The 20,367-nt window shown below is 46.7% G+C and overlaps 1 protein-coding gene across 1 annotated transcript in view; it reads left to right on the top strand.

Annotated features, from left to right (window-relative positions):
- NCKIPSD (NCK interacting protein with SH3 domain) overlaps nt 1–20,367 on the top strand; it is a 51,543-nt gene that overhangs the window by 10,938 nt on the left and 20,238 nt on the right. Inside the window, exons 2-5 of the mRNA XM_053953617.1 lie at nt 10,845–10,957; nt 11,699–11,900; nt 16,251–16,338; nt 18,447–19,072. Of these exons, the coding sequence (XP_053809592.1) occupies nt 10,845–10,957; nt 11,699–11,900; nt 16,251–16,338; nt 18,447–19,072 (1,029 nt within the window). The remainder of the gene's footprint in view (nt 1–10,844; nt 10,958–11,698; nt 11,901–16,250; nt 16,339–18,446; nt 19,073–20,367) is intronic.

Genomic DNA, 20,367 nt, shown 5'->3' with positions numbered 1-20,367 from the left:
ACAGAAAAATAGTGTTCTGCTGTCTGCCAGACAAAAACAACTGCAGGATCTTTAGTTCAAAATTTTCTGGGGTTTATTTCAGCTTGTGCTGTTGTTTTAATGATCACACATATAACGGTGTAGGACACTGCTGCAGATCTCAGTGGTATCTTCATTGGTTTTGGGGTATGAATTAGCTTTAGTTTTATCATGTTCCCCATAAAGCATGATTGCATTGACTTGCTGGATTTGGTGAGAGTCAGGAACAGAAACATCAGCAGAAATCCACTTTACCAAGAATAAATGTGCATGCAGAAGCAGCTCTTAGCTAACAAGGATGTGTGCATGCTTGGGTATTTTGTCTGTGACCAATTAGCATGATCTCCCTCTTGACAGTGCAACGTGTATGGAGTATTTCAACCCCTCTGATACCTCCTCCCTTTGGTGCCCTACACCTGCACCCTCAACAGTCTTTAAATGGCTTTGCTATAATTAACTGGCACACCTAACTTCATGTAATTCTAGTGTATAGCACTGATAATCCAAAAGCATGAATAACATCCCCTGTTCCATAGTGCTACTGTGAACATGTTAAAATATATAGCTACCAAAACCCATGGCACAGGATCCTCTTTTGGAGGATATTCCTTCTTGCCATATCTTTACTGTGGCCCACCTGAAAGCAAATGAGCATGTGAGGGTTATCTTTTACAGGGAGTCTTGTTGTTACATTGTTTGAATCCCAGAATGAGTAATTTGTTCCAGTCTAAAGTCATGAATGATCCTAGTGGCTGGAAGAAGCCTGCTGGGTCTGAACATGCTTTTCTGCATAGGTGGAGGACTTGTTTGGTCTTCCCATGCTGGGAAATATGTCCCCACCAAAGAGGAGATGTGTTTCTTCCACACTGGTGGGAGCTGTTCAGTACAGCTTGAAAATGTTGGGGAGAAGCTGGTTGGGTATCCTGGGGTTTCCCAGTACTGATGTTTCAAATCTTTGTTCCTTTGACCCAGAGGGGGCTGTGGAGAGAAGTAAAGTTGCTTCTGAGATCCATATTGTGGGAACATTATATGGGCACCTGCTTTGGAGAGACCTTGTAAATATGTTTGCTGTCTTGGGTCCCTGGCCTGAAACAACATTAGCAGGAGAAGATCTCAAGGATCTTGGTTTATCTTTTGTGCCTAGGAGTTTTGTGAAGGGATGATAGTAAAAGTGCTGTTGGCAAATGATCCCTCCAGCTTCGAATGAATTTTGCTCCATAAGAATGTGGAGCTGCTGTCTTTGAACAGGGGGGCAGCATAAACCCAGCCATTCTGTTTTTGCTTGGAGCAGTTTTATTCCTGGTAAAAAATGCTCAGGTTTTTCCACATGGTGATCTGAGGGTCACTTTATTTTGGAGGAGGTCGCACATGTGATCTGACCACACAACATGGTAAGTTGAGTTTCAGGTAGGATGCACCAGTAATTTGAGGAAGGGAAATGCTCATTACAGAGGAAAATGCTGGGTTTTCTCTATAAGTTAGTGTGTTCTGTTCTGATCCTGCCCTGCTGGCTTTCTCTTTATTTTGGGTGTGTGTTACAAATTGATGGGGTTTAGATAAGTCCTTGCCTTTTGCCCAGGCCTCTGGCAGCAGACAGTAGCTTTATTGAGGTGGCCAGCACCCCAAAATCCACTCTCATTCACAAGTTATTTAATAATGCATGATTCAGTCTATTATAGAGTGAATTATTTATTTAATAGACACAAAACTAACAGACATAAGACTTAAACTAATACTACACAGGAATAAGAACAAAAAGAGACTACTAGTAGATATGTACAGCATGGGGTTAAAGCTACCTATTAATGTTACAGCTACCGAAGAAATAATATAACTTAGGATTCAATGTATCTTACCATCCAGTCATTGGTAGGGCACACATCAAGATCCTTCCTCTCAATTCCCAGGAAAGTAACCACAGAATCTGCATCCAAACTCTGGGGAGAAGTCTTGAATGCTTGTCAGGGTGTGTGTAAGACACTTCTGCCTCTATAATAACTCACCTGTCTTTTATAGTTTGTAAAACAGTGTCTCTCAGTCAAAAATATTTCTTTTATCTCTTCCCACATCTGCTCTCCAGACTAAGATGTTGATTCTTAGCTGAGGCCTGAGCTTTTTTGGAGCCAGAGATGATCCCTTGTTGGGCCTTTCAGCCAGGTTATCTCTTTATGCACCAAGTATCTGTGGTAGAGGAGGGGAGGGGTAGATGTCCTGCCACAGCGTGCAGGGGAGCTGTGTCCCTTCGTGGCAGAGGAAGCAATGCTCATTCTGCATGTAGAGTCCAAAACACAGAAAAATTATTTTCTATCCAGACTGTTAATTGATCCTGCAGCAGCAAGTGCTCCTGACTAGAGTGATCTTTGGGGAGAACTTTCCAGGGCCTCTCTCAGGTTTGCTCACAGTAATGCAAGACATGTTTTCAGCTCACAGTGACAGCTTAGCAGGAAAGAGCCTAGGCTGTGCCAGGTCTGCCAGCTCCTGGTGCTACTCAAAAGATCCTGGGGATTCATGTCTGGTTTACTATTTTGTGCAATTTACAACTGTCCAGGACTAAAACTAGCTGATGATTTTTCTGTGGTTGCCTCTTAAGGATGGAATCTCTTTTCTTTCATTAATTGTTTTAATGAAGTACATATACACATACAGGTTCATCGGTGGATACCAGAAAGCAGCACTTGTTCTCCATTGGCAGACTGAAATCGTTCATGCCAAGCCCACAGGCTCTGCACTTCCTTGGATGGTGACCTGTGCACCTTCCTTGCCCCTTCTCCTTCTTGCCTGGCCAGTGTTCCTAGGATGTACACTTGAGTCTGCTGCCTGTCTTCCTATGTTCACTGGGACTGAGACAGCAGCTCCGATTAATTTGGCATTTCCCCATTTTCTGTCTGTATAAGAGACACTTTTTAATTTGCCCAGGGGTTTAGGTTTGGGCAACACAGTTATTATGCCCAAAGCACATCACAACTCCAGTTTGCTGCCTTCTGACTCTTACCAGAGTGCTGGTCATGGGACAGGGAGGATTTGGGAAGAAAAGCTGATAAGCCATAAATTCCTGTGCAAGATGAATCACGAGTTATTACCTCTTTCTCAAACATGTAACTGCAAGCTGTTACATCAGTGCCAGTCTGTGGAATGCAGGAGGAAAGTCCCTTTTGGTTAACATGTACATATGGGCTCTTTTGCATCTGTCTTTGGGCATCAGTTGAATTGACAACGTAATTGCATATTTTTTCCTGCTTGATCCCTGGACATTTTACTTACTTGATCCTCATGTACTGTAATGTGCTCCAAGGCAGGGGTGAATAGGAAAGGAAAGAGTTCTCTTGATCGTGGCAGACATTTGAATTTTTTCATCCTATGTTTTATATAACTGTCACATTTCTGGCATTTTGCTACAATCTCTGCTATGGAAATAAATTGTGGGGGGAACCTGAGCCTTCCTCTTTGAATGCCAGAAGAAGAGCCAGGACTTGCAGAGTTTTCCAGTCTTGTTCTCTCCTCTGGGCTCTGACCTTGCTCCTCGTTCTGGCAGCTCTTGGCAAGTCTGTTTAACTGCAAAGAGAGTTTCTGTGGCTGGATCTTCATCCCACATCCATGTTTTTGCCAACTCAATCAAAACAAAGATGGCTGAGATTAGCACCTTGCACTCTCCCCAACACTCTGGGTACTTAGAAATTAGTTGCATTTTTGATCATAATTAATACAGGGGTTGTTTTATAGACCTGTGCTAATTGTGTGCAAGTGATCTTGGAGCTGTGCTGAATCTCGGTGAGCAAATAACATCTGTAGCAGTTTTTGGGCTACCAAACTGAAGACTACACAAAGTCTGGCAAAACTCCTTCTGTTGGGCTTTTTTTTCAACTTCAAATGCTAATATGTCAAAAGTCTTGGTATACTTCTAGTGCTGCCCTGCAGTATGTTTCCTTTCACTTTGATACATGCTGGTTCATAATCCTGAGTTTTCATCAAAGCATAGGCTATCTACTATTTCTTTTTCAGTGCAGATGATAACTCAAGTGTATGTATATACATTTTATATTTATGTATGTGTCAGTAGAAATGTAAGTTTTCCTGCACATGTTGATCGTGTCAGATACTGACTTGACTTGACAATTGTGTGCAAAAATTATGTTGAACAGGTGATCCTAAAGAGAGGATCACTTTAGGATCCTCTGTTGTCTGGAGCAGGCTGAACCAGGGAAGTCCCTGAAGTATTGAGAGCAGTAACAATAAAGGCAGCAGGGAACAGCAAGATATATATGTTGATTGTTTTATTTTAAAAATTTGTCTCTGCTTTTATCCTCTTAGACTGGAGACATGTGTTCTGGTTACTGGAGAGTGCAAAATTATGAGGTGAAGAAATCAGTGGCCGATTCTGGTCATTGTGGCCAGTAAACAGGGTCTGAGCATGGCTGGAGAGACTTAGGATGAAGCATTTCTACCTCAGGAAGTACAAGCATGCAGTGCTGGGTTGCATGCATTCTCTTGTCCCTCGGCCTATCTCTGCCCCCTTCTCCCTGACTCCGAGGCTTCCTGCTCTTGGGAGAGAAATTGATTGAGGTTTGGTTGCTGTGCATCCCTCTGCTGCCTTCAGGGTTCTGTTTGTTCTGAATGCCTCTTGTGCCTGTACTGTCCCTAGTTAGTGTATCTCTTTGGCAGGAGCTTTGGCTTTTGCTTTAGCGTGATTTGCACAGCTTAAGCCCTTTCCCTGGCTATCCTTTCTTTTCATTTCCCATTTGTGCCGGCTGTCTGCTCAAGCCGCTGCTGTCAGCACACAGTGGAAAAACACCGATCCGTGAGAAACGCACTGTAGCATATCAGCAGGAATTCCTGGGCTGCTTCTGGGCTGCCTCTTTGTCAGGAGAGCTCAGCCATGTCTTTGTTTTTTCGCTAGCGAGTCAGAGATGCTGCAGGTTTGTTTGGAGCTTTACTCATCTTATTTGCTCAGTAACCAGGGCAGTTGCCCATTGTTTCACTTGCGTTTCTGTTGTGTGCTTTTAAGTGCTGTAAGGCACAATATTTTCATGCTGGCAAGAGTAAGTTAATGCATCTCTCTTAGCCAACAGCCTGAGGACTAAAAATTTCTGATTTGGGCTGCAAAAAGGGAAGGGAAAGGAGCTGAGTTTTCCCCAGCAATGCAAAAAACCAAAATTCAGCCCATTTGTTTGAGCTGTGTGGTCCCAAAGGAAGAACTCTGATCTGGCACATCACTCTGCCACAGACAAAGGATAGTTGATTTTTGTACGTTGGTGCCGCGATCATTTCAATCTGGAAGGAATAAACATGCAGACAGTCTAGCGGTGACTGGGAGTGAAGGGCATGTGACCTAAGAGGTGGCGTTCCTCTCCGATTTGTGTAACAAAGAACCAGCCTGTGCCTGTGTATGCCAGCAGGATAAATATACTAATTTCACCAGTGGTCCGTGTCAGTGCAGCTGCATGAAAACTGAGCTGTCACTAGAGACAAAACTTTGTCTGTCCTTTGTTGTCATGTTGTGAAAGCTGGGGCAATGAGATGAGGGTGAAGATGAGCAGCCCTGCCTGGGCACCGCTCTGGCTGCAGAGGCAGCTGCAGGCATGAGGGCACCGATTCCTGCACATGCAGAAGAGTAAATGCCCTTGATCTCTAATGAATGGGGGGGTAGGAGGAGAAAAAAAAAAAAATCTATGTTTTCTTGGATCAGCCCCCTGTGGAGGCAAAGAAAAGGCTGCCATAAGTTAATGGGCCACTTTCATAAATGTGGGAGCCTTGTGCACAAAGAGTGGCTCAGCCTGTCTGAGCTGATGCAGCTGTCAGCCTGTTTGTCTAGAAAATGCTTTTCTGAAAGGTATGATTATTCTAGACTGTTGAGCAAGTTCTTCTATGTGAATGCATTTAAACAACACCAGTAGTACACGTGAAAAGATTACAAACAAAGAGAGAGGGGACAACATTTTTGATAGCTTGGGGAGGGCAGGAGAGGAGGGTGTGCTGCCTGTACAACAAGGACACCTGTAGTGTCTTCTGAATTGCTTGGGTTTCTCACCAGCCTGTGCGACACATCCTGTGCAGGTATGCTCTTTTTGGGGAGACTGCTCCTGGGGCAGTGAGGATGAGAGCAGTGTGAGGCACAGGGATAGATGCATTTCTGTCTCTGCAGGGCCATGCCTGTGCTGGCCGTGCTTTAGGCACTCACAAGACATTCTGGAAGGGTACTTCTTAAAAGCTTGTCTTTGGCCCTGGGAAAGACATCTTCCCCAACCACCCTGGGATGTGCAAAGCACCCCAAGGCAGTGCTGAGGTCTAAGACTGTCCTCATCATGTGGGGAGGAAATTGGCAGCAGGCTCTGGGGATATCCTTTGTTTGCTTCTGTTATTAGCAAGGAGTGAGGAAATAATGATTTATTAATGCTTCTGTGATTCTCCTACACCAGACTATGAAGGAAGAAATTCAGTTTCCTGGCTGACAGTCGTGGCTCTAATTGAGCAGTACCATGTTCCTTGCAGAGCAGCTGGCCTGTGGGGTGCTGGTGGTAGCCCTGGTTCTCTGATACAGTGCCCATAGCCAGTATGGCCTGTGATCACCAAGGGTCACTTCTCTGCTCTTCCCCTGCTGCTGGCTGTCGCCAGGCTGCTGGAGACAGGCTGCATAGAGAGCCCAGCATTTCTCTGCTGCAGCGTTGTTTGATTAAACCAGAAATATCTGATAGAGGGGATGGCAGCCACTCCTTTCTGGGGTGAAGCACTGGTGGGAATGTGTTATCAATACTTCAGCAAATACCCCGTGATCTTCTTGGTATGTCGGGCAGAAGGTTGGTGCCTCTTTGTGATGGCCTGGGCACCATCACTCCACGCTGGCCAAGGAGACTCCTGTGCTCACCCTGTGAGGGCCAGTGCTTTCCACTGCTATCGCTGCCCTGTCACAGCCATGTTCCTGCCCTGTCCCTGCCACCTTTTCTGCCTTCCCAGAGTGGCTGGCATGGCTGTGGCTGTGCCTGGCAAGCCAGTAAACTGGTGAAGGACACAGTTAACAGCTTGCATGCTGCAGTGGTTGCTCAGGACTCTGCCAACCCCCACCGTGCAGTCTCAGTAAATCCAGCTGAATTCCTGGGCTTTGCTTGGTACGTCTCCTCTGACAACCCTCTGTACAGCAATGCCCTTTTCATGCATTCCCTTGCTTCCATGTGAGCCTTAGCTTATGAATAGGGTTTCATCTCTGTAGCCCAGAGCATAGGATGGGGCAGGACTGCAGCACAGGACTCTGCAGGACTTTGGAGCACCCAGCCCTGCCTTCACTCCAGGGCTCTGCTCTTGCTGCCACTTTGTGGCCTCTCCTTTGCAGGCTGTAGAGCCGTGTGTGGCCAGGGCTGCCTGTGAATGTGTGAGGACCCCTGCCTGCCTGTGTCCCAGCTGCCAGCATCCTCAGCAATGGGTACTGCATACAAGCAGGATTCCCCTGTCCTGCAGAGTGACTGATCTCCCTAGATTGCACGGGGGGAAAAGCGAGGCACTGCCCAGAATTGCTGTGAGCACATAATCCCTCAAGTCCTAGGGAGGAGGAGATCATAGGTGAGACCTTGGCAAACCAGACTTTTGCCCCTTGCAGCCTGTGCTCATTTCAACTGCAATGTGCTTTTTCATCCATCCCCCTTTAAACAAAGCAGTGCCATTTTGGTTAACCTGAGGAGTGTGCAGATCCTTTGAATCACATGATCTATGCAGGATACTGACATTTATTTTTTAACTTTATGACTATGATGCAAGGGATCCCTGATGGTGGGTGTCCTACAAACCCAGAATGCGAGGCAGCTCCTGTGCTGAAGACCCTGCCATTTCCCCCCTCACCCAACATGCACCCTCCCAACTCAGCTGAGCAAGGGAGATGGTTTATGAGCAGCATCAACAATGTCATAAAGTGCAAGTAGCAAGTTAATGCTGCTTTTTTATTCCAGCCCTTTGACAGGGCCTTGTTAATAGAAGTCTGGGAACAGAAACAAAAAGAAAGGGCACAGCAGTTAAAAGCCAGTTGTCACAGCACTGCTGCATTAGTGTGAAAATGCTGTGTTTTATCAGAAAGAAAGCACCCTCTCCATAGTAAATGGCATTGCACAGCAAGGAGCCTCTCCTGTGGAGGCAGGCTGAGTGGTATTGTTCAGCCTGGAGAAGGCATTAGGGAAACCTCCTTGCCTCCAGTACTTAAAGGGAGCTTATAAAAAGATGGACAATGATTTTTACATTGGCAGGTAGTGCTAAGACAAGGGGATACAGTTTTAAACTGTAAGAGGCAAGGATTACATTGGATATTAGGGGGAAATTCCTTAACTGGAGAGTGGTGAGGCTCTGGAAGAGGTTGCCCAGAGAAACTGTGGATGCCCCATCCCTGGAAGTGTTTAAGGCCAGGTTGGACAGGACCCTGGGAAATCTGGTCTAGTGAGTGACATTCCTACTCATGGTAGGGGGTTGGAACTAGAAGATTTAAAAGATCCCTTCCAACCCAAACCCTTCTATGATTTCAGCCTGTGGATGGATTCCTGTGGACTGCACTGATGTGCTCCCTGGAAGAGGGCAGAGATGCTGAGCTGTTCAGTAGGATTCAGTGCTCTGTACCACTGTCTTCCTTGGGATGATCAGACTGAGAAAGGGTTTAAACCCATGTGGGTGAAAGTGTGGAAGACTGCGGAGGATGGGACTGGGTGGGGACTCATATGGGAGTGCAGAGGGCAGGGGTCTGTGGCACTCAGAGCAACACTGACGTTCCCCTGGAGACAGCAGTGCTGGAGACTTCTGCACTGCTCCCCTTTCCCAGAGAGAGCATGCAGCTTGCTGTAATTTTCTCTTATCTTTTCAGAAAATGAGGTGAATTCACTGAAATAACTTGCTGTTCCTTCCAACCCTCCTTGGAATGAATTCAAATACACTTTGCTCCGTTTCCTTAGTTCTGTGGTTAGAGGTGATGAAATGCTCACTAGGCCATATCCCTAGGCCACATGGGGCTGCTTGGAGGCTTCATCCCAAAGTTGAATTCTGAGTATTGGTTTTGTTCTTGACCTGATACTTTAACAGATTTGGTTTTATTTTTAAAGTTTTCCCCAATTGCTTTCTTCCCTAACTATCTTTCTTGGGAAAACAAACCAACAAAAAAAAAAAAAAAAAAAGCCCTCCTAAATTTTTCAAAGCTGAGTATTGCAGAAGAGGTCTCTCATCTCATCCACACCTTGTTTTATTCCCCACAGTCTGTGGTAGTTGTTAATTCACATTTGCTTAAGCAATTAACCACGATATAAATAATACATAGCATGTTATCAGGAAACTGCATGCCAGTGTTATGGAGGCAGGCACTTTTGGCCCTGGTGGGGAGGACTTCCCTTCTGTGCTCTGCAGCCCCCTAAGGCCAATTAAGGGGCATCCTTGATGAGAATCCAGCTGCTGCTTGGCTGGATAAATAGTTGCTCTGATGCGCCGAGGGGGGGCCAAAGCAAGTGAAAGAGGGATTTAGTGTTCAAACAGCTGCAGTGGGCACTGGAGTCTGAGCATTCCCCTCCTCCCCATGTGCATGGGCTGAGGCTGGAGCAGCAGGACTGAACGGATGGTGCTGGTACCAGTGGCAGCTTATGGGAGACCTGTGGCTCAGAGACTCAGTAGTGTGTCCTTTGCCTTTTGCCTTAGTCCTGTAAAGGTCTTTTCTCCTGAAGGCATATCAACTATTGATAAACAAAGCCTTTTAGACTGTCACAAGTGTAGAAACCTGCTTTATCTTCCTGTTCCCCTTGCAGCCTCCGCTGGGAGCCCAGGGAGAGGTATCTTTGGTGTTTCTTCTTTCAAGGCTGCTGTGTATTTTAACTGCAGTAACAAGTACTAAACCAGCTGGCAGGAGGAATAAATGTTGCTGTGACAGCTTGGGTGGAGATTTAATAAGTCCAAGTACTGGGTCCTGCATTTTTACCACAATAACCTCCTGCAAGGTTATAGGCTGGGGACGGCATGGCTGGACAGTGCTCAGGCAGAAAAGGACCTGGGGGTACTGGTCAACAGCTGACTGAACATGAGGCAGCAGTGTGCCCTGCTGGCCAAGAAGCCATCCTGGCCTGTGTCAGGAATAGTGTGGCCAGCAGGAGCAGGGAGGTCATTCTTTCCCTGTACTTGGCACTGGTGAGGCTGCACCTTGTTCTGGGCCCCTCAGTTTGGGAAGGATGTTGAGACGCTTGAGCGTGTCCAGAGGGCAACAAGGCTGGTGAACAAGTGAGGGAGCTGGGGTTGTTCAGCCTGGAGAAAAGGAGACTCAGGTGTGACCTTATCACACTCTACAACTCCCTGAAAGGTGGCTGTGCTCAGGTGGGGTTGGTCTCTTTCTCCGGGCAGCAACTGACAGAATGAGAGGACACAGTCTCAGGCTGTGCCAAGAGAAATACAGGTTGGATGTTAGGAAAAAGATTTTTACAGAAAGGGTGATAAAGTACTGGAATGGTCTGCCTGGGGAGGTGGTGGAGTCACCATGCCTGGAAAAAAAAAAATCATTCAGAGCCAATAGACTTTGGAGACCACCAGATTTCAACTGTCACATTCACAGTTGTGAATTTGCTCCACAGGAAGGCAGCAAGAGCAGGAATAATTTGGCTTGGGATAAACTTGGCTTTGCAGTGGGATCTGAAAACCTCCCTGCAGCAGGCTAAATGTTCAAGGCTGCTGCATGGTCCTGAAGCTTTGCCTCTGCTCTCCCTGTAGGGACTTTGGTGCTTGTAACAAGTTTATGCTTAAACATAAACTCTGGGAGTTCACTGTGCCATAAGCTCTGGTGCAAAAGAACCTCAGCTGAAGGGCACAGTAACATGTTGGATGTTGTTTTTCAGGTGCTGGAGCAGGATGTGGTTCTCCAGTCCATTGACCGTGCCATTGAGGCTGTGCACAATGCAGCCATGAAGAATGGGGGGAAATACAACCTGGAGCAGAGAGATGTCCTCCAGTAAGTATGACGGGCATCTGGGAGAGCTGGCAGATGGAGGGTGGTCACAGTGTCATTCTGTCCTTGGGGGATGTTGGATTTTGTTGGTTTGAGCTCCTGTGCTGCAAAGTGCTGCTGCACTCAGAGAACTTGCCAGTGTTTGAGCTGCTGCTGCTCCTCCTGACAACCGTGTCCAGCAAAGTAGAGCTTTGGCCTTGCTCCTCTATCTCTGTGCATGCCAAGAAGGGAGATTCTCAGCCACACTGTAGGCTTGGAAGAGAAATCCCTAACCTTTCTGGCTGCATTTTCTCTGCTTTACCAGCCAGGAATTGTTAAGGTTTTTGGCATGTGACCCAAGGTCTTTAATACATTCTCAAATAATTGCTTGTGAGGAGAATTTTTGTTTTCTCTGACACCTCAGACTCTGTGCTGAGGCATGCTGGTTTAATCTCTGTTGAACAGCAATTCTGAAGTACAGGCAATTTCTGAAGCTTGCAATGCAATATGTGACTCTCCCCCGAGGAAGAGGCATTTTTCTCCAGTGAACTGATGAATAAATTATGGGCTTTTGCAAAGCCTCTTCCTTCCTCCCCCAGAAGTGCTTCCTTAGTTGTTAATGAAACTGGAGCTGGTGTTCAGAGTAATGTAGTCCATTCTGGTATATATAACCCAAATGCAATAAATCATTAAAAATAATTTAAATGTTGCAGCATGGTCACTCCCTTGAGCTTTGCCCTTCCTGATGTCATCATTCCATTTCAGAAAACTGATCCATCACCGGAAGGAGACTGTGTCCCGTAAAAGCCACTCTCCCACCCCGCAGGGGACCGTGATGACTCAGTCCTCCAGCGATCACCACCTGGATGTGTCCCGGCAGCCCAACGGGGTGTGCCGGACTGGGTACGAGCGGCACCACAGCCTTCCCAACACCGAGTTCGAGGGGGAGGATGAAGGTCTCTATCAGGTAACAGTGGCTGGACACTTGCTAGGTTCCTCCTTTGGTAGTGTGATGTTTCTTTTCCTGGTGAATAAAATGCATTTGCAGCTGAAGTTACAAATCAGGTGTTTGTGCTGCTGACCTGGGATTACTGCAGTGTAAAGTGTTAGTGTCTAAGAAATCTGGAACAGTCCCTCTGCCATTTTCACTTGTCATGCTTTTTGGAATCCTTGAGGGTCCATGGTTTTATGGTAACATGTGAAATCCACTCCATGCTGTGTGACTATTTCCTGGCAACTTTCTAAAAGAGTTGCAGGTTCCCTGGAGAATGCTTTGAAAAGCAGTTTTGACATGAACAGTAGAGCTCCCTCCAAGCACTCAGCACTGTTTCATTTCCCCCTTGTTATGTCTGCACAAGATCGTTGGTCCTTAAGCATTTTATCTGCTGTGGCTGCCTATTTATACTACTCAAAACAAAGCAAAAAGCCAAAAAAACCCCAAAGATCCTGCTTTGTCTGAAGGTTGCTTATCATGATGAATTAAAGGCAAATTGCAGGAAATAAGACTTAAAGCAGATCTTTTTTTATCTTAGTGACATGCAGTTCCAAGGTTACAGTGTGGCGTCAGTGAGGCTTCAAAGTAGCAGCCCAGGATGGGGCTGTGGCTGTTAGGGAAGAATGATGTGCCAGATTTCCCTGTGTAGGTGTAGCTGGATGTTAGGGCCAAAGGCGCCAAGCAAGGATGAGCATTTCATTCCTCCTACAGATGAACACATGCACTGTAATTTTTCTTCATCTCTCTGGGCTGAATGTTTGGTGGTATTGTGTTTATAAAGCACTGATCTGCTGTCACCCCTAGCAGATGAGGCTTGTTTTACACTTGAAGAACTGTGAGTTAGGGGAGATGAACGGTAGCTCTGGCTCACTCTGGCTGAACACAGCAATTGCTACAAACCCCATTTTTCTCCTCAGTATTCATTTCTGTTCTTTGGCAGTCCAACTAGCTCCATTCTCAAGCCTGTACATTATGGGCTAAGCAAATGGGGCACCTTACAGCCCATTCTCCATGCTGATTCCCTGTCTTTATCTGGTCTGTGGTTTGGTGGCTTGCCAAAAAGGAGGAAGACGAATTTCCTTGGCTGACAAAGAACTGTTTCTGTCTGGGTGGCACTGAGGATGCAGTTGAAGAGCTTCCAGCTTAGCCCTGTGCTGAAAGGGCTCCTTGAGATTTTAACAGCTTGGTGGATTTCCTGAGTGCTTTGAAAATACAAAGTGGAGGAAGCAGCATTGCTTTCTTCCACTGGTTATGCAGTAGCCTAAGAGGAGACCTACTGAAATCTAAACTTTCTCACTAGCTCCAGAGGAGCAGAGGTCTTGGCATGTGCTTTTCATTGCTTGGGATTTCCAAGTGCATTTACTGTTTGCATCTGAAAACCTAAGCAAAATTTGAAGTTTCCCTTCAGTGGTTTTGCTCCCAGGACTGAACTGGCTGCAGTAGTTGGTGAGGGCTCAGCTGAGGCTTCAGCTCCTCCACAGCCAGCATAAGGTGGGAGGCTGGGGCTGCTGCCATACCAGCTGCCAAGGGTGGAGGTTGGGCTCTTGGAGTATTTTAGTCTGCTGCATTTGTGCATGCTCAGTGAGTTTGTGATGCTCATCTCCAGAAACCTTTGCTACAGACCAGTGTGTCTGGCTTGGCAGAGTTTTCCCGGAGGAGGTGGTGGGTGGGCGATTGTTAATTTGGTTTATTGTTGTCTTACTTTGTTTAAGGGTACTAGTATAATAACATTGTTCCCAGGAGTCAGAGTGGTGATGTTCTCTGCCTGCTTGGCTGTGAAGGGAATGGGAGTGTTGTGGTAAAGTCAGCTCTTGTCTTCGAGCAGTGCAGGGAGCACAGCCTGCTATCAGTCCTTGCAAAAGGGTAAAGGACAGGCAGCAGATGTGTATAATCTGTGCATTTGAGGAAGTTCACAGTGCCCTAATAGAGGCCTCGTGAAAGGGAGAGTTTCAACACAGCAGTTGCTTCTCTTAAAACCTTTGGTAAAGTCCCTCATCTTTTTCCCTCTGGACAGGTGGGATCTGAACTTCAAGAACTCCTGCATGGTCACTTTGTGCATGGAGCTGCACAGAGGAGGAGGGTTTCCCTATGGGGGTTTTGGTGTTGTACATCCTCCTGTTGGCCCAAGTAGTGACTAGGCTGTGGGGTGGAGGGAGGGGATGGCCATCAGTTACAGCTCCTGGTCACGTGGCTTGGGCAAGCACAGGGAAATTCCTATGATGCTTCATGTTTTTCTCACAGCCACTTGTACTGTGGTGTTGTGGCTGTCTAAACTGGCAGGAGCTGAGCTAGCATTGTCTGTACATCTAATAATTTAAGCACTATCTTGTAATAATTGTTAAACTTGTGTGGTAAATTTGGAAGCCATGGAAATACTCCAGAATGACCCAACCCTCGCTATCTCCAAACAATGTCATGCATCTGCACTAAGCTCTGAGCCTGCCTGTCTGCTAAATCCCACTGCCTCAGTAATGGTGGCTGTGCCATGCCAAGCAGCTCTGACTCGTGCTGTCAGCTCCAGCACTCTGCAGACAGGGCTCTGCTTTTAGCACAGCTGAGCTTTCTGGATTTGGGGCCAGTCTGCCAACCATGGCAATGCAGAGACCCCTCCTGATCTGCTTGACCTCTCTCAGCTGTGCAGTCTCTTTTTGGACCAACACAGATAATTTTTGAAGCTGTATGCAAGTATTGGATAGCATTCCATCCAGAGAACAATGTGGGGTGGATTGACAAGAGCCGAGTGTGCAGGCAGGGAGTCTGCAGCAGTGTCTCGTGCTAATTCACCGGCTGAAGGCACTCGTAAAGTGACTTTTTATATGACATGGTATAAGGTTGGATGTATTTGGTGTTGGGTGGGAAAGGGACTAAGGGATCCTTTTTTAAAAGTCTTTGTGCAAACTGCTGTCTTCATTTGTCTAGTGGATCTAGACATGGGCTGTGAGCACACTGTCAGCTTTTGGCATAGAGTCTTGAATATTTGAGGTGGCTTTTGAAGGTGTTTTATTTATAGGAATATCTTTGCTCCCATTTCAGATAAAGTTTTTGCCCTTCCTGGATCTGGGGGAAAAAAATACATTTTTCATTCTCCTTCTTCTGAGCTAACGTAAAATAGAGACCCTTCAGGGGCCTGTCTCAGATTTTCACTCTGGGGTGGCAGAGCTCTGTGCCCTCTGTGGTGTTTATATAGGTCTATTCAGCAAGGACAGGGCACAGAAAAACTTCTCTTCCAGGGCTAAACAAACCTGGAAAATTTTCACTTGTGATGGACTGAATGTCATTGTAGATTCCAAATGGTTGAAAGCTGGGTTAGCCAAGGCATTCAGACCATCACCTCCTTTCTTTTCCTGTTCTCCCCTAGGAGGTTTGTCCACAGACAGTGATTGCAGTATCCCATAAAAGCAGAGGCACATTTGAGGCAGCAGGCTCTGAATCCAAGCAGTCCTGAGAGGTCCCAAGCAGAGTCTCCTGGCCCTGAGCTGCTGGGCTGTGGGGACTGTGTATTGATGCAATGTGCTCCCACCTTGCTTGGCTGCTGTGTTCAGTGATGCCCTACTGATTAGAGGTTAACTCTGAGGCTGCACCTCACTGGAGTAACTGTGGGTGAATGTGATATTGCTGATCATGGTGTTTAGATCTGACAGGAAAAGATGAGTGTAGGGTCTGGGTCTGGGACTTCTACACTGCTGGCTTGGCAATCCTAGAAGAAGAGGCTTGCACAAGAAACCCCAGATGTGGAGAGTTAGTGTAACTCTCTGGCAAAGCTTTTCCCAGTGAGTCTTGCTATAGGTAGCATAGTATTGCACAGAGGGTCAAACCCTATTTTCTCCCTGCATGAGCAGAAATAGCTTTGAAAGCATGGAAAAGGCATTTACATGTTTCCAGTCCTTGACTTTGTCTTTCTGCAAGGGTATTTGTAGCTGATGTAATGGATCTCTCCAGAAGAGTGTGTAAATACACACTCTGCAGCCTCTGTGGAGCTATTGAGAGTAATGTAGAGACATGGTAAGTGTGTGGGATTGCATTTGGAATAAAGGAGGAGTAAATGCTTGACAGGTCTACACGACATATGTGCCATGTGCTTCTGAACACAGCAATTAAACAAGGGCTGCTTCGCCTGTCACAGGGAGGGGATGAAGTCAGTTTGAGTCCTGCTTTGTTCTTCTAGGAGGCTGCCCATTAGCATCTGTCCTCCTGAGAAAACTGCCCCAAATGACAAGAGAGATGTAAGGACAAATCTACACATGCATGTGAGAAAGAAGTCTTCATAAAGAGAATATCTTTATTGTCAACCTCCTTTGATTGCTCTGAAATCTTTCCTTACAGATCCCACCACAGGCTCGTCGTGCTGCTCCTGTCACCCCCCCACCTCCAGAGAAGCGCAAGAACACACAAATTGCTGCTCCCATTAAAAGTAAGGACAAGCTGCTCTCCAGGTCTTGGACATGAAGCAGACACTGGGTGATGTAACAGCCACGAGGCCTGAATGCTTCTGCTTTGTGCTTAGATGAGCATCCTTATCCATTCCCCAAATTCTGATATGGTTTATATCCTTACAAATATATCTGTAAAATGTATACAGCCTGATTCCTATGGGTTTTAATGCTAGTGGTCCTGAGCTGGTGACCAGTGCTCCTTCAAGCCTGTTCTGTTTTGGGAGGGTCTGAGCAGCTTGTGGATGAGTTCCAGCATATCTCCCTGCTCCTTTTGTGCCTGTGGCTCTCCAAGGAGCAACTCTCTACCTGCTCATGTGGCTAGTCTGGCTAGTGCACTAAGTCAGTGGTTTAAGATCCTTTTTCTCCCACAGACACCATGGCTGTCTCCCAACAAGGCAGAGGGAGCGTTCCCGTGGGGTGCAGTGGAGTCCCTTCACCAGGGAACTCCCTGGCTTTTAATGCAGTCTCAAGTCTTGTTTTTGACTCCCAATCTGTTGAGCACTTTCTTTGTACAGTGGTTGGATTTCCATTATCTCAGTGTCTGGTGCCTATAAGGAGCAGTAATAATACCAGGGACACATTTGCCTATGTGCTGCCCACAGGCAGAGGAGCAGCTAGTGAGAAACACCTGAGAGCAGGACCATGGGGTCAGGGCTGGAGCTTCTCCATCTTCAGTGTGGTTGGGCTGACAGAGTAGTGCTTATCCTTCTGACTTGCTGCCAGCTTGCCCAAGTGCTCTGCTGTGCTGTGACAGTGATGCCATTGCTGACACTCAGCCCATTTCAAGCCCACTCGTGTGGGCAGCCCTGCCTTGTGTGGAGCAGGGCAGAGCTATTGACTTGCAGGTAATTGAGACCTGGGACTGGCACCAGCTTCCTTAATGGTACTTAATGGTATTGAGCCATTTTTCACTGGAGTAGTGAGAGTTTGCAAAGGTCAGTTTCCTTCAACTCATTATTTAATGAAGCATAGGGGGAGCTATGAGTCACAAACGATCCTCTGTGAGAAGGAGGAAAAAGGAGGATGCTGAACTTGTGTGGGAGTGAAGGGCCCAATTTTCTGCCTAGGTGGTGTTTACTTTGGGAGGAGTGGTGGATGGACTAGTGGAGGCCTCCAAGCACTGATGGAGCAGGAAGGGTTGGCGTTGCAGAAGGGCAGCAAAGGCATTTCACATCAGTCCCACTGCTCCTTCCTTTGGGCATGTGTGTGTAACAGCCTTCTGTGAAAGCTGAGTGCCCATGGGGTACAGTTCCTTTTATTTCAGCTCTAACACCAGCTGCTCTTGGGAAGCTCCAGCTAGCCCTCTGTCCAAGTAATTGTTTTCATAGTCAGGAAAGAACTCAGATACATTTCTGCCCACTAGAAACTAATGGATAAGATTTACCAAAACTATATATAAGACCAGGTTAAAGGAAAAAAAATCTTAATATGTCTTTGCTTGTTGTGGATTTTTTCCCTTGGAAGGTGGGACTCCCACTTCTAGAGCTAGTCAAAACTAGAAGTGGGGAGAGAAATACAGTAGAGCAGATAGTGTGGAGGCTAGTGAAATCAGTGGGTGCTAGCAGGGCTCGTGATCAAATGTTGGAGAGTGCTGAAAGGGAGGGACTAAAGAGGTTGTCAGTCAAGTGTTTCCTCCACTGTCAGTGCTAAGTGTGAGGTCTGTGCAAGAGGGAGGTGCAGGCTTGTGTGTGAAGCCTTCTGTGTCTTGCAATTCTGAGGCGCCATCTTTCAAAAGTGAGGGCTTACATCCTTAATGCAGAAAAAGCCTAACCCAGGGGGAAAATAGTTTTCTGTCCCTTAGTTCTGTCCGTCTCTCCCTCCCTTCCCCTGTGTAAAACACTAACCCCTTTGAAGGGTATTCATCTCAGCAGAGTAGCTTTCCCCTTTCTAAAGAGGTGATTGTGTGGGAATGCTCCAGAGAGAACTGGTACAATTTTGCTTTGAGATAAGTGAGGCAGGAAGAGGAGTTAAACTGCTCTGGTCGAATGCACAATGAGCCTTTTAATGGACTGTGCTGTAACAATTTGGGTTTTTTCTCTTTTCCTTTGATGCTGTTGCTAAGGCATGTTTAATTGTTCCCTTTCAGATGCTGTTGAAATTATTCCTGGGTCAGCTTCTAGTGCCTCCTCTATAAGCACGACATCCCTGGATACCCTGTACACTGCTTCTTCTGTATCTGAGACCGCTGTCCCAACAGCCACCTCCAGTCCTGCCAACACCCCACCCCCTGTCCCGAGCCGGAGTGTCCACACCACGATCACGCGCAATTTGGACAGCGGCTCTGTGACCCATTCCCGTTATGGGACTTCCCCAAAGGATACCAGCAAATCTCCCCAGTCCAAGAGGGTTGCCCCAGCACCGCCAGCTGAAGGGGGTACCCAGAGGTCCCACAATGTGGATGGGGAGAAGACTTCTCAGGTAAAGAAAACTGCCCCGCCTCCCCCTGCAAGCCTGGATGCCTTCAGCAACCTCTGCCTGGAGGATAAGAAGGCAGCTGGGGTGGAGTCGCTGCCAGCAGAGCCCAGTGGCCTGGTGGCCTCCGTGCCCAAGACAATTGGTGCCGAACTGATCGAGCTGGTGCGCAGGAACACCCACCTCAGCTACGAGCTGTCCCGTGTGGCCATTGGCATTGTCATCGGCCACATCCAGACCTCTGTCCCCGCAACCAGCAGCATCATGGAGCAGATCCTCATCTCCGTGGTGGAGAGTAAGGTAACGTGTATGAGGCTGGAGGGGGGAGTGTTGCACACCACCTCTGAGCATCAGGGATAAGGTGTTATGAGCTCAATGAGCTCCTGATGTTTGGGATGAGAAACGCAGTGAGATCCCAAAAGAAAGGTGCTATATGGGGGTAAATATCCAGCCAGGGGAACCAGGGATTTAAGGTCCTAGTACTGTTAGCAGAGAAGTGGAAAACAGGTGAGTTTATTCCCTAGATGAGCTGCAGATGTACAACATAGCCTTGAGTTGGAGCATTATCTTGAGCTTGTTCTAAATAAACCTTATGTCAAAGTAATCCTATCTTTCTCCTTTTGCATCAGTCACTGAAATGGTGACATGCACCTGGGCAGCCCTCTCCTTTAGCTAGAGGGATAATAAATTTCAGCTCTCACTTAGTGCAGCCCAGAGGAGTGCACATCATATAAACTTCTAAGATTGGAATTCCATTGCTAACAGCAAGATTATAATGAACTGTTCGGAGGCATTTGAATATGGAGAACTAATGACATTCAAATTTTACATCAAATCATAATCTGGTTGACTGTTTGTACTAAATAGAGGACCCTATAAGCAATCATCAAGTCTCTGTGGCCATAACCCAGTGGTTAATTGGTTCCTTCTCCAATAACAAAGCCCTGTCAATGTGTGATCTAGATTCAGCAAAAAAAAATTTAGCTGTTTTCAAGCAGATGTTCTGGCTCTGTCTTGCATGCTGAGAAGTTCAGTTTTCTGATATTTGCACCTTGTCCAAGATTTGAGTATTGTTTTTATCATTAATACCTGTAATCAGGATACAATAAGCTTAATTCCACAGAAGTTATTTACTGCCAAGTTTCTGCAGAGGGGATTTGAAAGCCTCAATTTCATGGCCATTGCTGCACACCAGCCTGAAAAGGATGAGAAGAAGGTGATGCTGGTGCAGGGAGTAGTATGGATCTTCTGGTAACTGATATCTATGAGATATTAAAATGACTAATAATGTATGGAGACACAGCAGAAGATTCTGTCCCATCTTATAATACCTCATCATATCTATCTTGAGCAGTACTGCTTTCAGAAGGAGAGCCTGGATGGGCTTGCACAGTGCTCAGGTGTAAATGTTGTAGATCTGGTGTGCATTTTTTCTCAGTGTCCCAGCCAGATGATGTAGCTCTGCTGATATGTGGGGGCCTGGTCCCAGGTAAGGTTGTTCACCTGGTGTGGAAGACTAGTTCTGACAGTTGGAAGAGTGGTCACGTGTACTTGGGGGGTGGCTGTGCTACTGTAGCTTCACTAGTGTGGTTTAG

Source organism: Vidua chalybeata, chromosome 12 (assembly GCF_026979565.1).
Source record: "Vidua chalybeata isolate OUT-0048 chromosome 12, bVidCha1 merged haplotype, whole genome shotgun sequence".
Classification (NCBI taxonomy): domain Eukaryota; kingdom Metazoa; phylum Chordata; class Aves; order Passeriformes; family Viduidae; genus Vidua; species Vidua chalybeata.
The sequence above is the reverse complement of the archived record's forward strand: the minus strand, read 5'-3'. Positions and strand labels throughout refer to the sequence as shown.